Source organism: Octopus bimaculoides, chromosome 10 (assembly GCF_046866305.1).
Source record: "Octopus bimaculoides isolate indiv1 chromosome 10, ASM4686630v1, whole genome shotgun sequence".
Taxonomy (NCBI): domain Eukaryota; kingdom Metazoa; phylum Mollusca; class Cephalopoda; order Octopoda; family Octopodidae; genus Octopus; species Octopus bimaculoides.
In genome coordinates this window covers 89,356,166-89,381,717 of record NC_142937.1, presented here as the reverse complement: position 1 = coordinate 89,381,717, position 25,552 = coordinate 89,356,166, and the positions used below count along the sequence as shown (strand labels likewise).

Below are 25,552 nucleotides of genomic sequence, written 5' to 3'. Positions count from 1 at the left end.
AGAAAAGTCTGCCTCAACATTGTCATGGCTGACCCATGCAGTCACAAAAAAGTAGACACTAAAACTATGAAGATGATGATGATAGTAATGATATATTAATGTGAGAGTTGACAACAAAATAGGTGGTCATGTATATATGTGTGTATGTGTGACTGTGTGTGAGAGAGACTCTATATTCCAATGTTTACTTATGAAAATGTCATTTAATTAATCATACAAGAATGCAAGTGATAAAACTACTGGATATCAAAGGTATTCACTAGTGTAAGAAGAATAAATCAATCCAAAGTTGGCTTTGACATGTAATGTGGAATTTGCTTTGTGTAAGATACATTGTTGTTCAAAAGGACCTTTTTGATTTGTTTCAGTAATGTCAAGATGAAAGATAAAGTAGCCATTATCATCCATGATTAAACATGTATGAAGCATACAATAGAAATAGATGAAGTATGACATAATTTGGTGCATTTATCATTTACAATAAGAATTTTTTATGAATGCAAAATACATTTAAATGAATAAAATAAATTTTAAAGTAATGAATACCATCAGACTATAATAGGCAAGACATGTATCCACACTTCCTAATCAAATTAAAGTTGTGTCCTGTTTCTGTTGTACACACATTCTATCCTATGTATTCAGGCATCAAAAATCCTATGCCTAATTTGCTTCTTTAGTTTTCCAGGAAAAAGAGATATCAGAAAAGAATAGATCAGTATCAATAGAACAGATTGCTGTTTAAATTACAATGAATAATATAGTATTTGCAAGACTTTTATACACTGAAGGACATGGACATGCCTCGTGTTAGTTTTGGCAACCATAACCTTCCATGCTGGCTTTGGGCATGCTGGAAGAGGATATTAATTTTGGGGTTTTCCTTCTCCTTGATTGATTGCTTTCACTCAACCAAGGAGCTCAATCTACCCTTAGAGATGAAATTTCACACTGAAAAGTGACAATGTGAGACTATGTACATGTTTATGTTTACATATGCATGTTGTATATACACATATATAACTTGACATGTAATTATCGTTATTCTAAATGTTCTTTTATCTTGACATTCACACAGTCTGCCAAATTGTAAGATCTTGTCAAACCATCCAACCCATGCTAGCATAAAAGATATTAAATGATAACAATAGTGTCTTTGAGTAATTAACCTGAGCATTTTGCTACTTTTAGTCACACAGATATAGCCACCTGTGTGTCTATATACTACAGTGGTTCCAGAATATCAAAATATAATTTACATTTTATGAAAATTTAGACGAAGGTTTGAATTCTGTCATACACAAGTATGATCAATAAAACAGAGCAGGCAACAACTTTCTACACATCTTTTTAAAGTTTGTAACTTAAAAACAAAGTTTTATTATTTTAACCTTCTATAAGAAGTGTGTCAGTAATCCTTTTTATTTGATCTCCAGCATTACTAAAAGTTTAACAACCATTGGTTTAGAGACATCACAGTTGTTAGGTGGAGGAAGAGATAAACATTTAACAAAATAACAACACATAGTAGAGAGAAGAGGTTGCAGAGAGACAATAACAGAACAAGAACAAATAAAGAGGACAAGAAATATAAAAGAGTTAAGTACAAAATTTTATAAATAAGAAAAAATACTAAATAACTGAAATGAACAAAAACAATAACAAGTTTAACCCTTGATAGAAATTTATTTAGAAATCTAAATAACAAAAAGCAAAATCAACACATCAACCTTTATTCTTTAACCCTTTAATGCTGATTATATATATATAATATATATACATATATATCTGTGCAGTGCATATTCTACATATTCTAAAGAAAGAACCAATTGGTGGTGGTGAGGACAACCTGCATTTAAAGGGTTAATTCATAAAATGTTCTCTGGTTAAAATATATTGATTTTCTTTTTCATTTCTTTACTAATTTAAAATTGCTCTGCTTCTCATTCTTGCTTCAGTTCTTTGCAGCCACCTTCTTCTTGTACTGGAGCATTCGTTCTTCAATGAGAGGCCTGAAGTGACGTATGAGACCCTACAACAGGAAGAAACAAAAAGAACAATAATATTAATAAAGATTTCTTACATAAACACAAAGTCACAAATCGTTTGTTGGGGAAGGGTGCAGTCAATTTTATTGGCCCCAGTACTTGACTGGCATTTATTAACTCCAGGACAATGAGAAGCAAAAATCAACCACATTATTCCACTTTGTGGCAGTTTTGAAGGAGTTCAGAAAGAGATTTTGTTGCAAAAGGACAGAGCTCTTCCACTTAGGTCGATGGCACCTGCACCAGGACAATGTACCAGTCCACAATTCCATCCTGTTGACCAACTACTTGACAGAGATGGGCATCAAAACTGACCAGCACCTTCCATGCAGTCCAGACTTTGGTTGTTCCTCAAGCTGAAGGAGAACCACAGGGGCAGTTGTTTTAAAGACATTCACATGAAGGATGCTGTGAAAAGGGTCCTGGACACCTTCACTTTTTTTTTTGGGGGGGGGTCTTCCATGGGGCCTTCATGAAGTGGCTGGAGGATCCTACTTTGAAGGAGATTAGAGGTTTGTACTTCTATGAAATTAATGTCTCACTTGAAACAAAAAAAAACAAACCTCAAAACTTTTGGAATGTACTTTGTATTTTATGACTTACAGACATAACATAAATAGATATAACTAAATACAACAAGGCATTTGATCAGCCATTGCACTGATACTGTCTGTCCACAGCCCTCCTAATACTTACACTAATGGTGATGGTGGTGGTGGGAGTGATGATAGTAATAATTCATCACACTTATAGTTTCAAGACAAACATTTCAAGCAATGCACACTCACTACACCACCACTTTCTTTTGGATATGATGCACATCTTTGCAGCTGATCTTCTCAAAAATATCTGATAAATAAGATGAATGATGCAATGCATAATTAAATGTCCAGCCTAGAAACACAATGAAGTGTCTGCAGCAAATTTGAACTTGTGATTGATGAAGAGTTAGTTTAATACTTCACTCATGAAGCCACTTCTCTTCTTTAAAATAGTATTCCTATGAGCCGACATGGTCTTTTAATTCGTCGGAAATAGCAGCAAAATCTACTTCAAATAAGGTCTTTAGTTCTAGATAACCACAGAATGATGATATGATCACAGTTAGAATGCTTTCAATCATAGGTTTGCTTGATCAGTGTTGATCTGAGAGTATAGTAAACTGTATCAACAAAAAAGAATGGAGGGAAGAATCAGTAGGGCATAGGACAACATACTTTATGAAAGATGGTTATGTTACTCAGTGTTCTGAGATAAAATCCAGCTTATAGAACCCCCTGTTATAAACATATTAAACAGAGCTGTATCACAATCACTGAAGAATGGAAAGACAGACATAGAAATGAGAGAGAGAGAGAGAAAGAGAGAGAGAGAAAACAGATAGGAAAGAAAAAGTAACAAAAAAAAAGGCAAATGATTATTTATGTTTTACCTGTACTGGCCAAGCAGCACCATCTCCAAGAGCACAAATGGTGTGACCTTCAATCTGTTTGGACAGTTCGAATAACATATCAATTTCTTCTGGTTGACCATTACCAGCAACTGAAGAGAAATTTGGGATCAAATGAGGAAAATTAAACATATAGAAAGAAAGGTCAAACTATTCAATTTATCTCATGTTTTATCCTGATTGTCTTCATTTAACACCTTTGTTACATATAACTGAATGAGCATCAAATGACACGTCACCTTGAAACTTGGTGTTCTTTGCTGTCACAACATAAAAGCAAACCATTTTTTCATCGTATTGTTACATGTGATGAAAAATGGATTCTTTTCAACAATAGCAAGCGTTCTGCACGGTGGTTGGATAGAGACGAAGTGCCAAAACACAATCCAAAAAAGAATATTCACCAAAATAAAAAGCTAATGGTGTCTATTTGGTGGTCCAGCGCTGGTGTCATCCACTACAGCTTCATGAGACCTGGTAAGTCAATTACAGCAGATGTTTACATCAACCAATTGATGTTTACATCAACCTGCACTGATCAGCAAGAAGATCTGGTCATTTGGGACTGATTACTTACTAGTCAGTGGCCTACTTGCTCAGAGTTGAATTGGAGCCACCACCAACAACAAGCCCCTTGTTGTTTGTAGCTCCATAAATTGGCCTCAACAAAGAGAGAAAGATTACTACACAGTAGTCTACTCACCAAAACGTGTCATTATCTTCTGCATCCAAGCACACCCTTCACGACATGGTGTACACTAGGAAAAAATTAAAAAATATCTCAAATAGAACAACTGGTATCAGGAATTTTCATTACAGCTTTTAATATAGAAATCAAAATTAATAGTATAGAAATAGGATTTAGTAGAACAAAAGTATACAATAAAACTATATAGTACATAGTGTAGCATAGTATTTGCAAAGTGTGGCATAAGTGTAGTACAGTATTAGTACAATGCAGCAATTATAGTAGTATTTATTGCAGTAATTTATTAATAATCTCAGTTTGCTTCCTGAAACTGTAGTCTTTGTATCAATTCAATACAACTGACATTCTATCACAACTATCACAAAAGCAAGATGAAGACTGAATATTTAAGGCATCAGAACATTTAAGTCTAGAGAGTTGCTTCCTTGAGCAAGAACTTTTACTCCAATAGATTCAATATATTTAATCCTAAAGTATAGAATACAATAAAAATACTTTTAGTGAGAACCTCTAATGATAAGACTCAATAAAAAAAATCACTGCATACCATCTTAAATAAGGAAAGGGCATATAGAACAATGCATTCTTAGATACCCTTAAAAGAAAGGAAAGGAATATATTGGATCATAGACCTACTTAATCAGGAAACTAGGGCTAAACAACAGCTTTTAATAACATTGCAATTTACACGATCTAACTCTGCATATAAACTACATATACAACTGAGATTTGTTGGTTGCAGAACACTGGATTAACAAATCTTGAAATGATTATTCAAATGAGAGAAAAAGAGAAACAGAATTCAATACATAAAGTAGAGCATTTCATTTTATTGTAGCTGAGAAGCCACATGAGTGACTCAAAAACCAAGAATTTTGTGTCTGAGTACTTGTTAAGCTTGTGCCCTTGAGTAGCCAATGTTGCTTCACAACTAATTATACACACACACATGTGAGTGTGTGTGTGTGTACACATAAGATGATTTTTTTATAGTGGGAAAGGATTTGCACAAATCCAATCCTACTGGCTGAACATAGACAACATAAACTCAAAAAGGAGAACTAGTCTACATCATTGAATATTGTCAGTGCCACAGGTTTTCTCTCAGTTTTCCTCTCCTGGGGGAATGTTGTGACAACAACAGAGGTGCCTCTCATTCCCAGAGAGCCAACCGTGCGCCTGGACACCAACCCAAATATTTTCACGTCCCTGTGGAAATCATCATGCACATGCATTGCTTGAAAAAAAAAAGTAAGATCCATCGCAAAAATGGTTGTTTATAGTCTTCACAAGTGTGGGACTTTCGATCAGGCAATGGCAATACTAGAACATGAGTTTGCAGCTATCACACACACACACACACACACACACACCTGTAATGAGTTTGTTGCATGCAGTGCTCAGGGGTATAGATTAGTGTTTGTACTGATAAGTGTTGTAGAAATAATGAAACAGTATTAACCTGTCCACAGCTCTCGTGTTTGTAAAAATCACTTAAACGAGATATACATCTGATGACATCTGCAGATTTATTCATCACAATGACAGCTGCTGTACCCAAACCTGTTCCAGCTTGGATCAAACTGTCGAAATCCATTAGAACATCTTCTGATTGCCTGAAAATTAGATCGGAAATAAATGAGGAAAAAGAAACTTTATAAATACTGTCTGACAATAGTAAAATAATGATTTCAAACATTCACCAAGATCCTCAAATTGAGGCAGGGAACAGTCAATGAAATAACACCTAGTATACCCACTAGTATTTTTTAAAATCGACTTTGAAAGGTTGAAAGGCTAAACTGAACTTGGTAGGTTTTGAACTCTGACTATAAAAGATCACAACTAAATACTGTATGGGATCCAGTCTGATTTGGCTTGGTTTCTACAGCTGGATGCCCTTCCTAACACCAACCACTCCAAGAACATAGTGGGTGCCTTGTTGACAGTGACTTTGAAGTTACAACTAGTTATATAATATATGCAAAGTGATTGGTGATAGGACAAACATCTGACTAGTTTTCTCTGTTGCTGTACAATTCAGATGGCAAAAAGGTAAGTGTAGCATGATGCTGTGAGCCCTGTCCAACAAAAGGTAGTATGGAAAAACGGGCGTAATTTGATGATGAAGGCATATTTATATATAAGAACAAAAAACATAAATGAAAGACTTACTTTTTGGTCAGAAGAGGTGTAGAGGAACCACCTGGAATAATTGCGAGTAGGTTGTCCCAACCACCAATAACACCACCAGCATGTCGCTCAATTAGGTCTTTTAATGGCACTGACATTTCCTCTTCCACTGTACAGGGGTTATTAACTTGCCCAGAAATATTGAACAGCTGAAAACCAGATACAAATAATGTATATATAATGTATGTGTATGTATCTCTCTTTCTCTCTCTCTGTGTATCATCATCATCATCATCATCGTTTAACGTCCGCTTTCCATGCTAGCATGGGTTGGACGATTTGACTGAGGACTGGTGAAACCGGATGGCAACACCAGGCTCCAGTCTGATTTGGCAGAGTTTCTACAGCTTGATGCCCTTCCTAACGCCAACCACTCAGAGAGTGTAGTGGGTGCTTTTACGTGTCACCCGCACGAAAACGGCCACGCTCGAAATGGTGTCTTTTATGTGCCACCCGCACAAGCCAGTCCAGGGGCACTGGCAACGATCTCGCTCGAAAATCCTACAGGAGCCAGTCAGGCGGTACTGGCAACGGCCACGCTCAAAATGGTGCATCTCATGTGCCACCCGCACAAGAACCAGTCCAGGGGCACTGGCAACGATCTTACTTGGCTTGCCGGGTCTTCTCACGCACAGCCCATTTCCAAAGGTCTCGGTCCGTAGTCATCGCCTCGGTGAGGCCCAATGTACGAAGGTCTTGCCTCACCACCTCAGCCCAGGTCTTCCTGGGCCTACCTCTTCCACGGGTTCCCTCAACTGTTAGGGTGTGGCACTTTTTCACGCAGCTATCCTCCTCCATTCTCACCACATGTCCATACCAGCGCAATCGTCTCTCTTGCACGCCACAACTGATGCTTCTAATGTTCAGCTTTTCTCTCAAGATACTTACACTCTGACGGGTATTCACATTGACATTACACATCCAACGGAGCATACTGGCTTCATTCCTTGCGAGCTTACGTATGTCCTCAGCAGTTACAGCCCATGTTTCACTGCCATGTAGCATGGTTGTTCGTACGCATGCGTCATACAGTCTGCCTTTTACTCTGAGTGAGAGTCCCTTTGTCGCCAGCAGGGGTAAGAGCTCTCTAAACTTTGCCCAGGCTATTCTTATTCTAGCAGCTACACTTTCAGCGCACCCACCCCCACTACTAACTTGGTCGCCCAGATAGCGGAAGCTATCGACTACCTCTAGTTTTTCACCCTGGAATGAGATAGAAGTTGTTTCCTGTTTGTTTGCAGTCTTTATTGCACCTGAACATCTGCCACAAACAAAAACTAACTTGCTAGTTAACCTGCCTTTGATGTTGCTGCACCTCTTATGTGTCCATAGCTTGCACCGGGTACATCTTATAGAGTTACTACCTACTCCTTTTCTACATACTGAGCAGGGCCATCTACCTGAAGGGGTTTGTGTTTTATCTACCTTCCTACTTATTAGGATTTTGGTTTTAGCTAGGTTGACTCTAAGGCCCTTCAATTCTAGACCTTGCTTCCACACCTGAAACTTCTCCTCTAGTTCTGATAGTGACTCCGCAATTAGGGCAAGGTCATCAGCATAGAGGAGCTCCCAGGGGCAACCTGTCTTGAACTCCTCTGTGATTGCCTGGAGGACTATGGTAAATAATAGGGGGCTGAGGACGGAACCTTGGTGGACCCCTACCTCTACCCGGAATTCATTGCTGTACTCATTTCCAACCCTCACCTTACTGGCCGCATCTCTGTACATGGCTCGCACAGCTCTCACTAGCCATTCTTCTATCCCAAGTTTCCTCATTGACCACCAGATAAGGGATCGGGGGACCCTGTCAAAGGCTTTCTCCATGTCAACGAAAGCCAGGTACAGAGGTTTATCCTTGGCTAGGTATTTCTCTTGCAACTGTCTCACTAGAAATAAGGCATCAGTAGTGCTTTTACCTGGCACGAACCCAAACTGCATCTCATCTAAATTGATTCGCTCCCTAATTAGTTGGGCTATGACCCTCTCTGTAACTTTCATAACCTGATCTAACAGCTTGATGCCTCTGTAATTATTTGTATCTAAAGCGTCCCCTTTACCTTTGTAGCAGTTGACTATGATGCTGCTACACCAGTCATAGGGTATGACTCCTTCGTGTATCACCTGGTTCGTAATACGGGTGACTAGGCTATAGCCAACACTGCCAGATATTTTGAGCATCTCTGCAGTGATTCCTGATGGGCCGGGGGCTTTCCCGGTCTTCATACTCTTAATTGCTTTATCTACCCTGGTACTATCAACTCGGATAGCTGGTCCCTCTATTGGGTCGACATAAGGCAGGCTCTCTTTCTCCCAATCATTCTCTTTATTAAGCAATCTATCGTAGTGGCATCTCCAGACCTCTTTCTTTGCATCCTCATTTAATGCAAGCGTACCATCATCCATGCGAACACATTTCTCTCCTACAACATCACTATTCTCTCTCCTACACTGTCTTGCAACCCGAAATACCTCGAGTCTTTGGTCCTCACGGCGCAGAACATTGGCAAATCTTTCCTTATCTGCTTCCCCTCTGGCTAAATAAACCTGTCGCCTAGCCTCCCTTCTGGCACATTGGTACAATTCCCTGCTACCACCGTTCTTCCAGTCCTTCCAAGCTTGTTTCTTTTGTCTAATAGCCCTGTCTACCTCCTTGTTCCACCACCACGTTACTCTGGGTTGGGAGGGGACCTTACACCACCCACAAATCTGGTCGGTGGCTTTCAACAGGTTGTCCCGCAGAAATCTCCAATTGTCTTCCACGTTGTATGATGCTATATCCCCTTCTATTTCGTTAAATGCTTCAAGTAACTTGTCTCTAAGTCTCTGTCCGTTTGCAGGGTCTTTAAGCTTCCACACCCTTCTTCTCCAAGCCTGTCTAATTCTGGGCACCCATTTTGCCTTGATCCCAAAGTCGCTAACTACTAATCTATGTTGTGGGGTACATTCTTCGCCAGGGTAGGTTTTGGCATTTATAAGCCGCCCTCTTTCCCTATTTCTGGCGAGGATGTAGTCGATTTGGCTAGAGTGTCTGCCGGAGCGGTAGGTGACTAGGTGACTGGCAGGTTTCCTGAAGTTGGTATTGCAGACCATAAGATTGGTTGCATCACAGAACTCCAGCAGTCTGGTTCCCTCCTCGTTGCGGGAACCGAAGCCATAGCCTCCATGTATGCCATGGAAGCCCCCAGCACGACGTCCGACATGACCGTTGAAGTCTCCAGCCACAAAGAGAAGGTCCCTGTCACTCGTCGACGAGGTATCATCATTTAACGTCCGTTGTCCATGCCGGCATGGGTTGGATGGTTTTACTGGGCAGGCACTAAAATACAACAAATCACTGGAAGTCTCAGTCCCTTGTCACTTCCTCAATGAGGTCCAGTATCTGCAGATCCTTTCTCATCACTTCATTCCACACCTTCCACAGGTTCCCTCCACAACTGGAGATCAGCACCACTTTATTTATGCAGCTCTCCTCATCCATACACATCACATGATCATAGCACAGTCTTCTCTTTTGCCCACAACATCTGATGCCCTTTATATAGATGACAGATGAAACCTATTTTTATACACCCTAAAATAAGTTGGTGTTTCTCATACCCTGCTGTGTTTCTAATACATTTCACATAATGGAATAAATGTTTAAATGGATGAGCTGAATGAAATTATGAGATTATAATTTTTGTGGCCTCTTAGCCTCATCTACAAAGATGGAATTTTCATTTAATATATTGAAATCTCTTTATTTGTAACAGTGAAGTTAAAAGTCTAAAAAAATATAAATCTTATGGAATAAATAAGTTTGTGTGCCATGAAGAGAGAAAGTAGAATGTAAGGCAGGTAAGAGGATTGTTAAGCATATAAAGCATCAGCTAATAAGAGATGACTATTTTTGTATGGACAATAAATTCTTTGCTCTCTATTTACATCACAAAAACTTATTCCATTTTGTGAATTTTTTGAAGTGACTTCAGCAGGTGATAGTACGATTAGTTTCCTTGGAAACTGCTCGGCTGTTAATGCGGTGTGCAACATAATACATTCTCCTTTCGTGTTGGCAGAAAAGAAGGACGTTAAACGATGATCAGGATGGGGAATTGTTCAAGCAGGCGAAGTGGAATAAGCAGAGTTATGTTCCTTGTATTATGTTGTCCACTGCATTGACCATCGAACAGTTTCCAAGGAAACTAATAGTACTATCATCTGCTAAAGCCATTTAATAAAAATTCAATTTTAAATAAATTGATAAATGAAAAAGTTTGAACCTGATCTCATGCAATCACAATATGACAGGAATAAAAAAAATTACCTTTGTTCCACGATTTCTCTCTCGACCAAATGAAGCAAACCATTCTCCACCTCGCCTGCAAATTGCCTGCAATGGAATATCAGCAACATAAGACCTCACAAATTCTCTGAAATAACATAGCAACAACATAAGATACCACAAATTGCCTAAAACAGTATAGAAACAATACAAAACACCTCAAATTCCCCATGGCAATATGCTAATAGCATAAAATACCACCAATTGCTTGCAATAAAACAGTGCTCCTTAACCAGTATGCTGTAGCACACTGGTGTACCACAAAATGATGATAGATCTGTCGCAGTGTAACATGAACACAATTTTTTTCCCTACACTTTCAGTAATATTTTTAGTTCAGGAGTGCTGCTGAATTTTGAAAAAACTATAAATGTACCACAAGTGAAAAAAGGTTGCAGAGCACTGCAATAGAATATCATAAATTATCAGGAATAGAAAATACATCAAAGTTACAAAATGAAGGCAAAAAGAGCTTTCCTGAACCAGCCATATTGAACAGCTAGTTCATAAAATGAATTCAATCATGGTACAGGCATGCTGAGTGATTAAGAAGTTTGCTTCATAACCATCAAGTAATAAGTTTGATTCTAATGTGAAGTATCCTGTCATCAAACCATACTTGTTTTCAAAGTAAGATATTTTCATTCTCCTGGCTCTCACATATCAAAAGCTAAAACTGTGAAATTTTTTGCTTATTGAAGATTGTAAATAAAGACATCATTTTTATCCAGGTATTGTTAATGGGAACATATGAAACAACAATCACACACTAGTTTCTGTCTCCCAATTCCACTCAGAAGAGAGAGGCCTTTTGTGAACAACAAAGGTAATAGCTCCCTGAACTTTTCCCAGCTGGTTCCTGTTCTAACAACTATGGTTCCTGAGCAACCTTCATTGCTGCTAATTTGGTCACCTAGGTAACAAAAACCGTCCACTACCTCCAAGGAATTCCTTGCACATTTGAGGAAATCTATTTCCTGCATATCCTTAGTGTTCATCGTACCTGCACATCAACTGCACACAAAGACTACTTTCTGTTAACCATGCTGTGATTCCATAAGGAAAGAGAGAACCTATGATCTATTTCAGGAGGAAGTTATTCTCAAACTAGAGAGATGGCCTGAAAGCTTGCAACAGGGTGGACTCCACTAAAGGTAACCACAAGAGCTAAGTGAGGTCAATTGATTAAGTTACTATCTCTCCTACAGTTTTCCACCTTAGTTTTCTATCCACCAAATTTTCTCACAAAGTTTAGGTTGTTTTAAGGATATGGTAGAGACACTAACCTAAGGTGCTGTGTTGCATGACTAAACCTAAAACAATATAGTTGCACAGTAAAATTTTTAACCACACAGTCATGCCTGCACTCAGACATTAAATATAAGAAATCATCTGGTATAGTTAGTTGATGTCCCCACCACCACCGCAACTAAATAAGAATGTTTACTCACAGGTGCCACAGCTACAGTTTCAACGTTGGACACTGTCGTGGGACACCCAAAGACACCCACATCAGCAGGAAACGGTGGCTTCAGACGAGGTTTTCCTTGCTTGCCTTCCAAAGATTCTATCAAAGCCTACAAGTACGAAAATATAAGGCTCAGTAAGATGGAAGAAACATTGTATACATATATGATGGCAAAAAAATAGTAATTACAAAAAACAAATAATTTTTAAATTAGACATGTCTGTATTTTAGGAGGAGTGGTACAGTCACTTTAATTAACTGCAGTATTTGACTGGGATTTATTTTATTTAAACAAAATTGGGGACAAGTGAAGTCAACATCAGTGCAATTTGGACTCAGGATGGATGTAATTAAAATACCATAAGGCATTTAGTCCACTATTATACCAATTCTGATAATCCACCACTGTCTTAATAAGGTTTCTAAATTAGGCAAAAGACAAGTAATTTTGAGGGAAGTGGGTTAAATAACTACACTGACTCAAGTACCTACCTGGTACTTCATTTTATTAACCCTGAAGAATGAAAAACAAAGCTGAGTTTACTGAGATTTCAAATCAGAATATAGAGGATGAGATGACACTTTTTTAATGCTCCCATCAATCCATCAGCCTTATAATTCTTTCTTCTATAGGTATAAGGCCTGAAATTTGGGACGGGGGGGGGCTGTCGATTAGATTGACCTCAGTACACAACTGGTACTTAATTTATCGATCCTGAAAGGATGAAAGGCAAAGTCGACCTCGGTGGACTTTGAACTCAGAATGGAGCGACAGGTGAAATACTGAGAAGTATTTCATCCAGTGTACTAATGAGTCTACCAGCTCACTGCCTTCATCACCATTATAATAACAACTGTTCCTAATTTTGGCCAGCAATTTTGAAGGGCAGTGGTGAGTCGATACTATCAACTGCAGTATTTGACTGGTACTTTATTTGATCAATCCCAAAAGATATAAGACAAAGATGACTGCAGTGAGATTTGAACTCAGAATATAAGGAATAGAAAGCAAATACCACAAGGCATTTTTCCAATGTTTTAATAATTCTGCCAATCCGCAACCCTTGTTGTAATAATAGTAATAATATTGGTCTCAAATTTTGGCACAAGGCCAGCAAGTCTGAGGGAGCAGGTATGTCGATTACAACAACCCCAGCACACAACTGGTGCTTACTTTATTGATTCCAAAAGGATGAAAGGCAAAGATGACCTTGGGGGAATTTGAACTCAGACTGTAAAGTTGGGAGAAATGCTAGTGATTCTGCCAGCTTGCTGATTTCACAACATTGTTAATAATAATGTCAAACAAGTGGAGACATGATAGGGTTGAAAGGATTCTTAAATACTACTGAAGGACATGACATGACAACCTCTCTGGTGCTGGTGCCATGGTAAAACATACTGAATAGAAACTGTAATGTGGTAAGTGTTAAGAAGAGCATCTAGCATTAGAAACCATATGAGTGAGACGTGGTCTTATGACTCTTCTATAAGGACAATAACTCCAAATAAGAACTGAACTAGACAGTGAGACCCATCCAACCTATGCCAGCAGGGAAAGCAGAGATAAAATGATGATGATTTCTAACATTGTCACAAATCTGCAAGGAAAGACATACAGATGATATAATCAACCCTAGTACATGTGCCAGATATTACCTTTATCAGCCTTTCATCTTTCTAGTTTTCAATAAAACAAAATAAACTAAAACACTGGGGTTAATTTGACTGATACTAGTGTTTAACAGGCTTCTTTAGGCAACAAACTAATGGTTCAGTTTGTTTTCTATCCATCAAGAGAAAATAAAAGCAAAAGCATTAACCCTTTAGCATTCAGATTACTCTGCCAAACTTACTTATTTAATCACATAGTTTGGATTTAATCATGCATTATCTCACAGCTTTGAAACTGCAATGATGTGATTGTCTATTTTTAAAATGACACTATCAGGCAGGTGTGAGAGGCCAGATTTGACCAGTTACAACATAAAACGGGTAGAATATTTGGGCTGGATATGGCTGGTTTAAATGCTAAAGGGTTAATAAACCAAGTCCACTTTCATCTAGTAAACCCTGCCATCTTCACACAAAGATTAGCTTTGCCCTTTAAACAAAAACAATAAAATATCCAGGAATGAAAATTTACTTACTGTTTCTTCACCACATATATAGGCTCCAGCACCCCGGTGCACAAATACATCAAAATCATAACCAGAATCACAAGCGTTCTTACCAATTAACCCAGCAGTATAGGCCTGAAAAGACAAACATCTATAACAGTGACTGTCATCAGGACTATCACCAACATCTCTTGGTCCTTTATTTTCATTAATCATAGAGTCCTCTAGTGATATGTTATCTCCCAAGCTCTTTTACTAATCTTCATCAATGATTACATGCCTACCACCAACACAATTCATTACTATGACAACAGAAATGCTCACATTTTAAAACTTCTGTGCCAAAGTCACTTTGAAACTTCCCAGTACCACAATATAATCAACTCAGGTCTCTAATAACATTATATAGTCAGCTCAGGTTTTCCTAGAACCACAATGTTGCTAGCTCAGGTCTCCCTAGAATCACAATATAGCCAACTCAAGTTTTCTCCAGTGCCTCAATGTACCCATCTCAGGTAACCATCTTGTGTCTCTCTAGTGTCACTGATCAAGGTAACATGCAAACTCAATATAATTCTGTATACTTTTACTTGAGAGTTATCAAACTGACTGGTAATTTGACAATATGACTGTGGAATGGTTAAAATCTTGCTAACAGCTGAGAATAGCACCAACCACCACCCTACTGTCTATCAGTCTTGTTTACCAAAATATTCTTTACCATATAAACGAGAATCTGACAATGTTTACTCAAGAAATGCAACTGTTATTCTCTAAGAAAGAGGCAAAACTCTGCCACAAATCTCCATAGTTACACATCTAATTAAAGTAATCTCTTTCACAACAAATGGTAGTTGTGAGAATCTTCAGTCAACTAAGAGAGAGAGAGATGAGGAGGAGGTGGAGGAGGAGAGGGGAGAGAGAGAAGAGGAGAGAGAGGCAGGAGATGAAGTGTGTGTAAGAGAGAGAGAGAGAGAGAGAGAGAAAATTTGACTTACTTCATTAATGGCAATCTGCAAGTTAGAAGCTTCATTATAAAATTCTCCACGAATATAGATGTAGGCTAAAAGATAACAAGGTAAATTCTTGATTAACTATACAGTAATTCTTTAGAGCAAAGAAAGTGTAGATGATAACGATGATGATAATAATAATAGTTTCTTATTTAGGCACAAGGCTAGCAGTTTTAAGAGTAGTCAATCAGAAACAGAAGGGTTTATCATAACAGCCTAGTATCAATGACATATCCCATCATAAAAACTGGTGGGACACACAAACTACCTTCAGTGCTGAAAAAGATCATATCTCACTCCTATGGAACTTTTCAGTCCAAACTGACAGAAAGATAGATGCAAATAGGCCAGCTGTCATATGGAAGGATTTCAGATGAAAATCATGCCTCTTCATCGATATGACTGCCCTGATTGATATAAGTGTATCTGTCAAAATCTATCAAAAGTTGAGCAGGTACAAAGATCTTGAAATAGAAATTGGCAAAATGTGGAAACTTAAGACTAAAACAATATTCACAATTGTAGGTGCCCTAGAAATAATAGCAAAGGAAACAGTACTCATGGGAAACAGAACCTATTACCTATCTCAAATCCCAGGGGATTCAAAAATGGAAGAAATCCAGGAAACAGTACTCATGGGAACTGCTCATAGTCATTGAAAAATACTATATAACTGCAAAGCAATCTTTTTCACATACCAGAAGTACATTTTCTAAAACAATACTTCTTATGAACCTAAGGTACACAATTAAAACACTAATCCCTCTCCCCAAACTATATTCTTCTCCAAAACATGACAGTTACTAAACATCCTAATCATAATGCCCTCTTCAACTTACAATTTGCTGTCCCTCGAAAGTAAAATTGACCTTGATTTGAATGCAGATGTAATAACCGATTTTGATAGCCACCACCCTATAAAACAACAATGATAATATCTTACATCGATAAATATAGTAATTTCTGAAAATAATAACCAACCTGCTCTCGCGCCCATGGCTCGACCAGCTACCAAACAACCTTCAATAAGTTTATGAGGGTCACATCGGATGATTTCTCTGTCTTTACAGGTTCCTGGCTCACCTTCATCTGCATTAACCACAAGATATTTAGGTCTGTAATGAAAGCAAACAAAACATCATGCTGTTACTGTATGTTAAAGTATGGACACTTCGAATACCAGTGAGTTTACAAAATAGCTAAATAACCCACCAAATTCCAAATTGCTTTCACAAGACACTGATCAACCTGAAGCTAGGATAGAAAACATGTGACCTTGCATGAAAAAGTGTCACAAAAAAGTATTCCTTGTCAACATTACTGTACTTTTCCAAGGCATCTGTTTGCAAATAAATGCTTTATGTCTGCCAGTACAGCGTTAGAGATATTCAGTTTGTATAGAGTGCCAAGTCCTTATGGTTCATAAACAAATGATGTCCAGTAAGACAAATGAAATTTGGAAATAAACAAAAGGGCAGCTGAAAAAATAAAACGTCTTACCTCCCATCTGATGGTTTATTCATGAAACCCCATTTCATTCCAGTTGGGAAACCAGCTCCACCACGGCCTCTTAAGCCAGATGTGACAGTTTCTTTCAGGATCCATTCATGTCCTTTCAGAATAATTTCTTTAGTCTTATACCAGTCACCCTACAAAAAGACATAAAACAATAACATTAACAACAATAGGATTCCATAACAGAACTTTTTCTATTCCAAAATTCTGCTTTGAAAGAGTGATTGAAAGAAAGGTACAGCATTACGTCAAGGAAAAAGATTCAACTTGCTTAACTGCTAAACTCTCTCAGGCAAAATTCCAATGTCACCATTGTATTACTGATAAGTGTAATATGGGACTTCTACTTTCTACAACACAATCTTAGGTGAAAATAACAAGACTTACCCTAGCTAAAGCGCCTTTTAAGCGGAAATCATGACGACCATACAAGTTGGTAAAAATACGGTCCTCATCTTTTAAAGGTCCATAAACATTCTGAAGGTAGAAATAAAAATATAATTAGTGTATCCAATCATACAAACATTATAATAGACAAAAAGAAAAACATGAAAAATTATGAAACTAGAGTTTTAAATAGTTCTGTTGTGGTTAGAAATAATTCCACATATTACTTAACAATTTAAAGATAGTTTAGGGTGGAGTTTTACCACCAAATGCATTGGTAACAGGAAGGATATCAAACCATAAATCAACTTCTAAAAGCCTGATCAACTGATACCAATATAGTATAAAGTTAATATAAAATGATAATGATCTACTTTATTTTGGTAGAGGCATATTGGCTATTTAAAATATGGAATTTAATTGGCATCTTTAGTCCTCTTTACTGTGAACTGACAAAAACACATTTTTGTCATAAACATATGACCCAATTACAGATATTTCTAATTCTAATGTTTCTTCAAATATTTGACTTGATGATGGTTGTGATGTCATAGCAATTGTAAGTGTTAGGGTTGTGAAAGGCCTCACTTGGGTTCGCATACACAGACCTACAGAAACAGGTTGTCAATCAAACACTTAAGAACAATACCTAGATCTTGCACCCACCTGGGACTATGCTGCACACTGTTATGTAGTAGTTTGCGACATATAATGTATTGGACAACCAGTTCATAGGTCTTGAATTCCATATATGTTACAGACATTTTGTCATGTATTTGGATAGAATAAATTTTCATAATTTAAATTTCAGAGTTGTTACCCTGCTTTTTTTAAAATTTTTTAATCATGATAATATCTCGTCCACTTCAAACTAACTAACTGAATCTAAGCACACCCGCAGAAGTCCCTCAGACATAGAGATATTTACTTATAAGGTGCTGGGAAGCAAAATGGGGCATATTGCATTTGTTTAATTGTTAAGTCTCTTCGTATGTAAACATTTGGTTTTGGTGTTGTTTACAATGGAGAAGGCAGGTGGATTTGAGTCACTGGATGTTGGAAACACTATAGAGAACATAACTCTAGTTTGATAATTGATATTGTACCCATTTTAATGAGCATATTGAGTCTTTTGTTTGACTAGATCAGGTAAATTCAACATTACCTTTTTGGAATTAGTTGTCTGATTTCTAACAACTGAGTAACCAACAGCAGCTTTGGTGAGTTGGACTGGAAAGAGAAAGAAACACATTTGTTAATAATTTCGTCAGAGATGGCAAGGAAGTGTTTGTTGCCTTTGCTTGCCTTACTCTCAGACAAATGAGACAAAGTTGAAGTTTTTGTGTTTTATAATCAGGTGAAATTGGAATTTGAAGACTAAATGAAGAGAACAAACAACTTAGCTGGTCAAATTGAAATAGGAATGTGACAAAAGGCAACAGGGAGTAATTTAATGCAATAGTCAAAGCAAACAGACAGATTAAAGGCATAGAAGGAAAATAATAGGAGTATCATCATCATTCACATCCAGTTTCCATACAGGTGTTACTGTCAGAAAGTAAGAAGCCAGAAAAGATACCTCAATGCAACCCATCTTTTGCTTGAACAATTTCATCAATTCATTGCCCTCAACTGGTACTTCATGTATTAATACCAAAAGAAAGGCAAATATATCATCTTCATTTAGCGTCCATTGTCCATGCTGGATGGTTTGACCAGGGCTGGTAAGCTGAGGGGCTGCACTAGCTGCCTAAAAATTCATGAGGCAGAAAAAATATGCACTCCTATATTTGTCAATAGAGTGGTATATTAATTGAAGTGCACAATATTATATATTCATTACAGCAAATCATACCAATCAATTTCATAATAGAGGTTCAACAGAGTGTTAGATAACAGACCGATTATGTAACCCCATGCTCTTCAGAGTAATGGAATAAATATATGCATTCCATAACCACCATCTCTGGAAAGCACAGGGTTACATAATCAGGCTGTTATCTAACACTCCGTTGAACCCCTAGTGCAAAACCAATCGGTAAGATCAGCCGTAATGGATATATAATACTGTACACTTCGAGATATATATATATATATATACAGAACGGAGTAAGCACATAAATGTGAAACAAGGTGGAAAAAGGGGTACTCAAATACCAGAGGTAGAGTAATATGCTTTATTTAAGAGCAGCAGAAATATAACAAAAGCTGTTACTTAGAGTTTCACGATTTGTTAACAAATCTGTCCGACGATCGGGAACGCGAAACTCTGAGTAATACCTTTTGTTATATTTCTGCTGCTTTTAAATAAAGTGTGTGTATATATATATATATATATATATATATATATATATATATATGGTCTAACCCATGCCAGTATGAAAACGGACACTAAATGATGGTGATGATGGTGGGAAGATGAAATTAAAAAGTTTTATTTAGTTACAAACTCCAGCGTGTGTGTATGTTCTCCGAATGGAGGATTAGTACATCATGGAAATGCTGTCAAAATAGCATACGTTATGGAAGGATAACAAATGCCCTATTCTCAAATTAAATATGAAGAAACTACACGAGAATACAGGAATAACATTTGAAAGAAGAAATTAAATGATAATATGGTTTAAACGGAGTGGGAATCTCGAAGACAACAAAGTTAGGTATATTTTAAGTTTTGGATCCTCAAAACAACAAAAACGCAAGGTTCTTTACGTATCTTGCAGGGTGCTTCATTTCCAAATTGAAATATTAAGATGCCATTTGATTATGAAATATATTATTTCTTTTTATTACGATGTATGTTTACTTTCTGCGCTTGCTTAGTTTCAAGGTCTAATTATATAACAGAACGACACCCGTCCAGGTAAATATATGCTCTTGATTTCCTTCAGCATGTTTGTTTTCCCTACTCACATAAAATAAAATTGGTATTTCTCTATGGACGATAGAGATGATTAAGTTACATAAAACTGATTTCAATCTATCGGTATTTGACTGGTATTTGGCTGATCGATCTCAGTTAATTGAGTCCTTAAAGAGATGAAATCATAATTTGTTATATAAAGCAAGAAGATGGAAATGAAATTGTGCGACGTTCGTGCTTTTCTAGGTGTTATACTATTAACAATATAAATAAGGTGTAAAATTAAATGGAATGAACCGGGGATTGAAACCGAAAATGGGGAACACGACCAGCGAGGAATTATTCTCTTGCTCTCAGGAGCAGGTCGTGTGCCTAAAGTAGAAAAGATTATTTTGACGACCTCGACAATGTCAATGGTCGCAGGATTCAAACGGGTAGTAATTACAAAAGATCCGGGAGATTTAGAGTGAAATACATGAAATAAGAATGTATGTATACATACCCTGTCTGGCTGACACTGCAGCCGACGACAGAGACCGGAGAGATGCAGCCATCACAACGATGTAAATCTCCAGACGCCCTTTCTAAGGTCGCCCAAATTAGATCCGCACTGAATATTTTAACATACATCCATAACATTTACGTATTATATTCAAAATTAGTGTAATTATAAATCTAATTTATAGTAATAATAATGCAATATCTTTATGGTAATATAATATTCTTTAATTTTTTTCTCTTGTATCAATGATTATTAACTGCGGATTATGTAAACGAAAGACGAATTCATGAATTGTGTAGAAGTTATTGAAAACTAACTGCTTGACTCGAGGTGTTATTTTTATAAGATTTACTGAAAATGAAATAAATTCCAATTATTAGAAGAGTAATAAATAATATTTGCTTTGTGTCATTTAGTGATATACAATAGTTCATTATATGTTATTTCTTTGATTTTGATTAAGAACTGCAAAAGATAACAGTTTACAATAATAAATGGAAATAGCAATGAAAATGAGTATAAGAGAGCGAGAAAAAGAAAAAAAAGCCTGCATACTCAATTATACACGGTACCTGAGAGTACAGGTGTTCCTCTCTTATCATTTTTTGAGGCAACCCAATACGCAACTTTGATCTGAATTGTCTGTTTTTTCCGAATATAGAACCTTTTAAGTTTTTTTACATGCTAAACAGTAACGAGCGAGTTTATAAAACAAAACACTTTTGCGATTTCATTTACAACATATTTAATTACATGAATATGCCACATTAAAATCCAAATCCGAAACCCGAAGCACAATTATTATTATTTTTTTTTCTTTATAATCATTTGCATGTCCAAAATCAAAAATGGGAAAAGAGTAGCAAAGAAAGAAAGAACACGTCAATTCAACACCAAGTGCCTCAGTTTACCACACACCTCAAGGTTCAACAAAACCTTCTGAAGCAAGCCAACATGCTCATGGCATTACCATGGGCAATAGTAAGGCTAAGATGTTGGAACAGCCAAGCATCCTCATGGGCATCATCTAACACTTCGGTAAGGTGAGCTGCCAACGATGACAAGAACTTCACCATTAGCAGCCCAGCCCCTCCAAACGTCTCCAACACCACAGAGATAGGTCACTGACAGGTGACCTTTTACCTCTGTTGGCAACAAAATGTATCTCATTCAGAGTGAAAGGTGAATTGTATGATGCTTCTATGTAAACAGCAGTCCTACATGGTAGTTAGACATGGGCCTTGAATGCAAAGGACATGCAAAGACTAGAGAGGAATGAAACCGGTATGCTCTGTTAAATGTGGAATGTCAGTGTGCATGTATGACAATGGGCTAAATTATTGAGAGAACAATTAGGCATAAGAGGAATCATGTGTAGCATACAAGAGAAAAGACTGCTGTTTAGGTCACGTGATATGTATCCATGAGGACAGCTGCATAAAGTGCTGGTCACTTAAAGTAGATGAACTTGTAGAAGAGAGGGGTCCAGAATGATATGAGATGAAGTCGTAAAGGGTGATCTCAAGATGCTGAGCCTCATGGAAATTACAAAGGATGCTTGATAATTTGCTGTGCTTAAGAAGATTCATTAATCACAACAAAAGATGATGTCATAAAATCATGTTGTTTATGCTTGTGTGTGCTAGGCCCTGTCCCTGCACCCATTCTGTACAATCAAACATTCCAGAATTTCATTCTTTTAGCACTCAGCTCTCCATCATTTCTCTATCCATGGAACTACACAGTGGCTGTAATAACATGAGAGCAGAATCAGCATATATTACTCCCTCTCTTCCTTTGCATCCCCTCCTGGAACCACTTTCACTTCTCATTCTCATTATCCTCCTTGCCTTCCCACTCAATTCTCACTGATCACTTCCTTTCTCGACCTTCAGTTATCTCTCATTCTCTCCTCTACTATACTCAGTCTTAGCACCTCACATGGTTGATGGGAAGAAAATTTTTTCCATCTGTTAATCTCATTTTGTACCTTTACACCTATTTCCTCTCCTTACCTTGATAATTTCGTTGATTTATTGCGACATCAGTTTTGCTTTATTGTCCTTTTATCTCTCTCTTTTTCTATCCTAGTCTATTACCTCTATATTTCTATATCTCTCATTATTTCCTTTCTGTCTACTTCTTTTCCCAACACTTCTAATTCTTCCTGCTTCCATTCTGAAATCATTTCTTAACCAGCCTACTTATGAGTACCCTTCATTCACTGAACAATAAACTTTGCTTGCGAAGACCTATTGAGGCAAGTGAAATCAAAATCAAAATCGCTAATGTGGCCGATGACAGTACCAACTGATTGGCACTCGTGCCAGTGGAACGTTAAAAACACCATCTGAGTGTGACCGTTGCCAGGGTCACTGACTGGCTCCCATGCCAGTGGCACGTAAAAAGCACCATTCGAGCATGATCATTGCCAGCGTCGCCTTACTGGCACATGAAAAATCAACTGGCTCTCATGTAGGTGGCATGTAAAAAGCACCATTCAAGCGTGGTCGTTGCCAGTACCGCCTGACTGGCCCGTGTGCTGGTGGCACGTAAAAGCATCCTCTACACTCTTCGAGTGGTTGGCATTAGGAAGGGCATCCAGCTGTAGAAACTTTGTCAGATCAGGTTGGAGCCTGGTGCAGCTTTCTGGCTCGCCAGTCCTCAGTCAAACTGTCTAACCCATGCCAACATGGAAAGCAGACATTAAACAACGATGATGATGATGATGACTTGCCTGGCAAATGCACATCTTTTTTGCCTCTATCACTATTCTTCTTCACTGATTTTGGACTAATGAGTGAATTTTTTGTTTTTAAATATGTATGTGTATACATACATATAAACATACATTTATATGTATACTTAAAAATACATGTATATATGAATGTATGTATGAATGCATGCATGTATGTATGTATGTGTATATACACACACACACACACACACACACACACACACATATATATATATATATATATATATTCCTTCGTGCCAGCTTTAAAGCAGACACTCATGGCACATGTATTTAAAGCAGACACTCACGGCACATGTATTAGGCAAGAACCTTGAATCTGGATACATGTGCATGTTTGTATGATGTTCTTGTTTATCCCATATTAGCTTTCACTGAGCAGACATGATGAAATGCAGTCTAGTAGTGACAACCTCATCCTTTTTTAGGCATGGAGATGATTGTTTTATTCCGAGAATATTTCTGAAGCCAGTCGATTTCCTATTTGAATTTAATAGATGAGTCTTTGCTGCAGTCATTAATAAATCTCAAAGGCAACCCTTGAAATCTGATGGATCTCGTCTTTTCCTGTTAACCTTTTCTCCCTTACCATCAACCAAGAGATTAGTAATCTTGATTTTATTATTTGCTTTATTTGGAAATTTTATTGCTGCATAAATTAAACCTGAAATTCGTTACTCAACTGATCTAAGGGAAGCAACTCATTGACTTGAAAATTTTTTTTTGTCATGTCAGATACTTTTGTTACTTTTGGTTTGTAAGACTTTTGATGTGAAATTATATGTTGAAACAAATTTTGTTCATTTACGAGCGCTGGTTCTATTTCACTCCTGTTATCATTATTAGTTTCCTAGTTGACCAATTAACGAATCAATTGTTTGATTAATCATTCGGTCAATCATTCGATGAAAGGACTCTGACGAACCTTCGATTAATTAAACAATCGATTAGTTAATTGGTCTAAGGATTACTTAGTTTAATAGTAATAAGTGAAATAAAATCAATGCATACGTTTATTATTGATCCTAAAGAACAACAAAATTTAATTATTCCCCCTACACTATATTATGTATGACAACCCGCAGGCACTTCCAAGGTCACTGCTATAAATTAGTTCAGTTATGTATTTTGATTGTCCGATAATTATTTGCAGAAATATCGTTTAACTATTTGGTGGGACTCTAAGTAATGACATTACCAGACCTGGGAACTCTATAACCATATATAATTATATACATCGTATTATGTCATTACGAACCGGTGTGTTCAAGTGAGAGTGAGAGTTTAACGTGTTTTGGATTAGAGATAAATCTTATGCGGTTTAATTGTCACGTGTCAAGCATATCCAATCATACCTATGTAATCACACATACACACACACACACACACATGCATACATACATATTCATCACACTAAATCAGCTGAAGTGGATCTGTAATACCGTCATCATCATTATCATCGTTATTATCATCATCATTTCACATTTGTTTTCCATACTGGTATGGATTGGAAAGTTTGATAGGAGCTGGTAAACCAGAGGGCTGCACCAAATTCTACTGTCTGCTTTGGCATGGTTTCTATGGCTGCATCCTCTTCCTAACAACAAAAAGTGGAGTCTCTTCTTTTCCACACTACATCTGATGCCACTTATGCTCAATTTTTCTTTCAACACATTTACAATTTAACATACCCACTCACTGGTAGTGCACAACCTGCAGAACATGTTAGCTTCATTACTTTCAAACTTACCCATGCTCATATGCCCCTGCACACAATTTATTCCTCACAAATTTCTCCCCAACAACTCATCTTCCCAAAACTTTTCACTATCTTGCAATGCTCAAGCATCGTACAATCTGCCTTTCACTCAGAGAGAGAAAGCTTTTGTTGCCAACAAAAGTAATTACTCTCTGAACTTTCCATTGGACTATTTCTTGTGGGATTATCTGACAGAAAGAGAGTATGTTGAGAAAACCCTGCACAGCTTTAGAACTCAAGCAAAGAATCTTGAGGGAGATGGCAGCCATTGCAGCTGTTGTGCTGCACCATAGTATAATTGAAGAGAGGAGAGCCCCAGGAATGGTATTTTTTCTTTTATGGAGGAAGTTGTCATCCAAAGGATGTGATATTCAAACCTTGGACATTCTTATGAACTCATTTACCTTGGTTATGTTTATACACTTTCCTTCATAAATAAGCTCGTT

The 25,552-nt window shown here is 37.3% G+C and overlaps 1 protein-coding gene across 1 annotated transcript; it reads right to left on the bottom strand.

Moving 5' to 3' along the window:
* Nucleotides 1-1,666: 1,666 nt before the first annotated feature.
* Nucleotides 1,667-20,691, bottom strand: LOC106874930 (NADH dehydrogenase [ubiquinone] flavoprotein 1, mitochondrial). Its single transcript, XM_014922844.3, has 14 exons — nucleotides 20,593-20,691; nucleotides 18,393-18,457; nucleotides 17,228-17,317; nucleotides 16,826-16,974; nucleotides 16,307-16,440; nucleotides 15,311-15,375; nucleotides 14,343-14,447; nucleotides 12,176-12,301; nucleotides 10,707-10,772; nucleotides 6,383-6,549; nucleotides 5,670-5,823; nucleotides 4,202-4,256; nucleotides 3,481-3,590; nucleotides 1,667-2,032 (listed from the first exon to the last, which is right to left on the bottom strand). The coding sequence occupies exons 1-14, from the start codon at nucleotides 20,642-20,644 to the stop codon at nucleotides 1,955-1,957; spliced, it is 1,416 nt and encodes a 471-aa protein (XP_014778330.1). The 5' UTR covers nucleotides 20,645-20,691; the 3' UTR covers nucleotides 1,667-1,954.
* Between the last annotated feature and the right edge of the window lie 4,861 nt (nucleotides 20,692-25,552).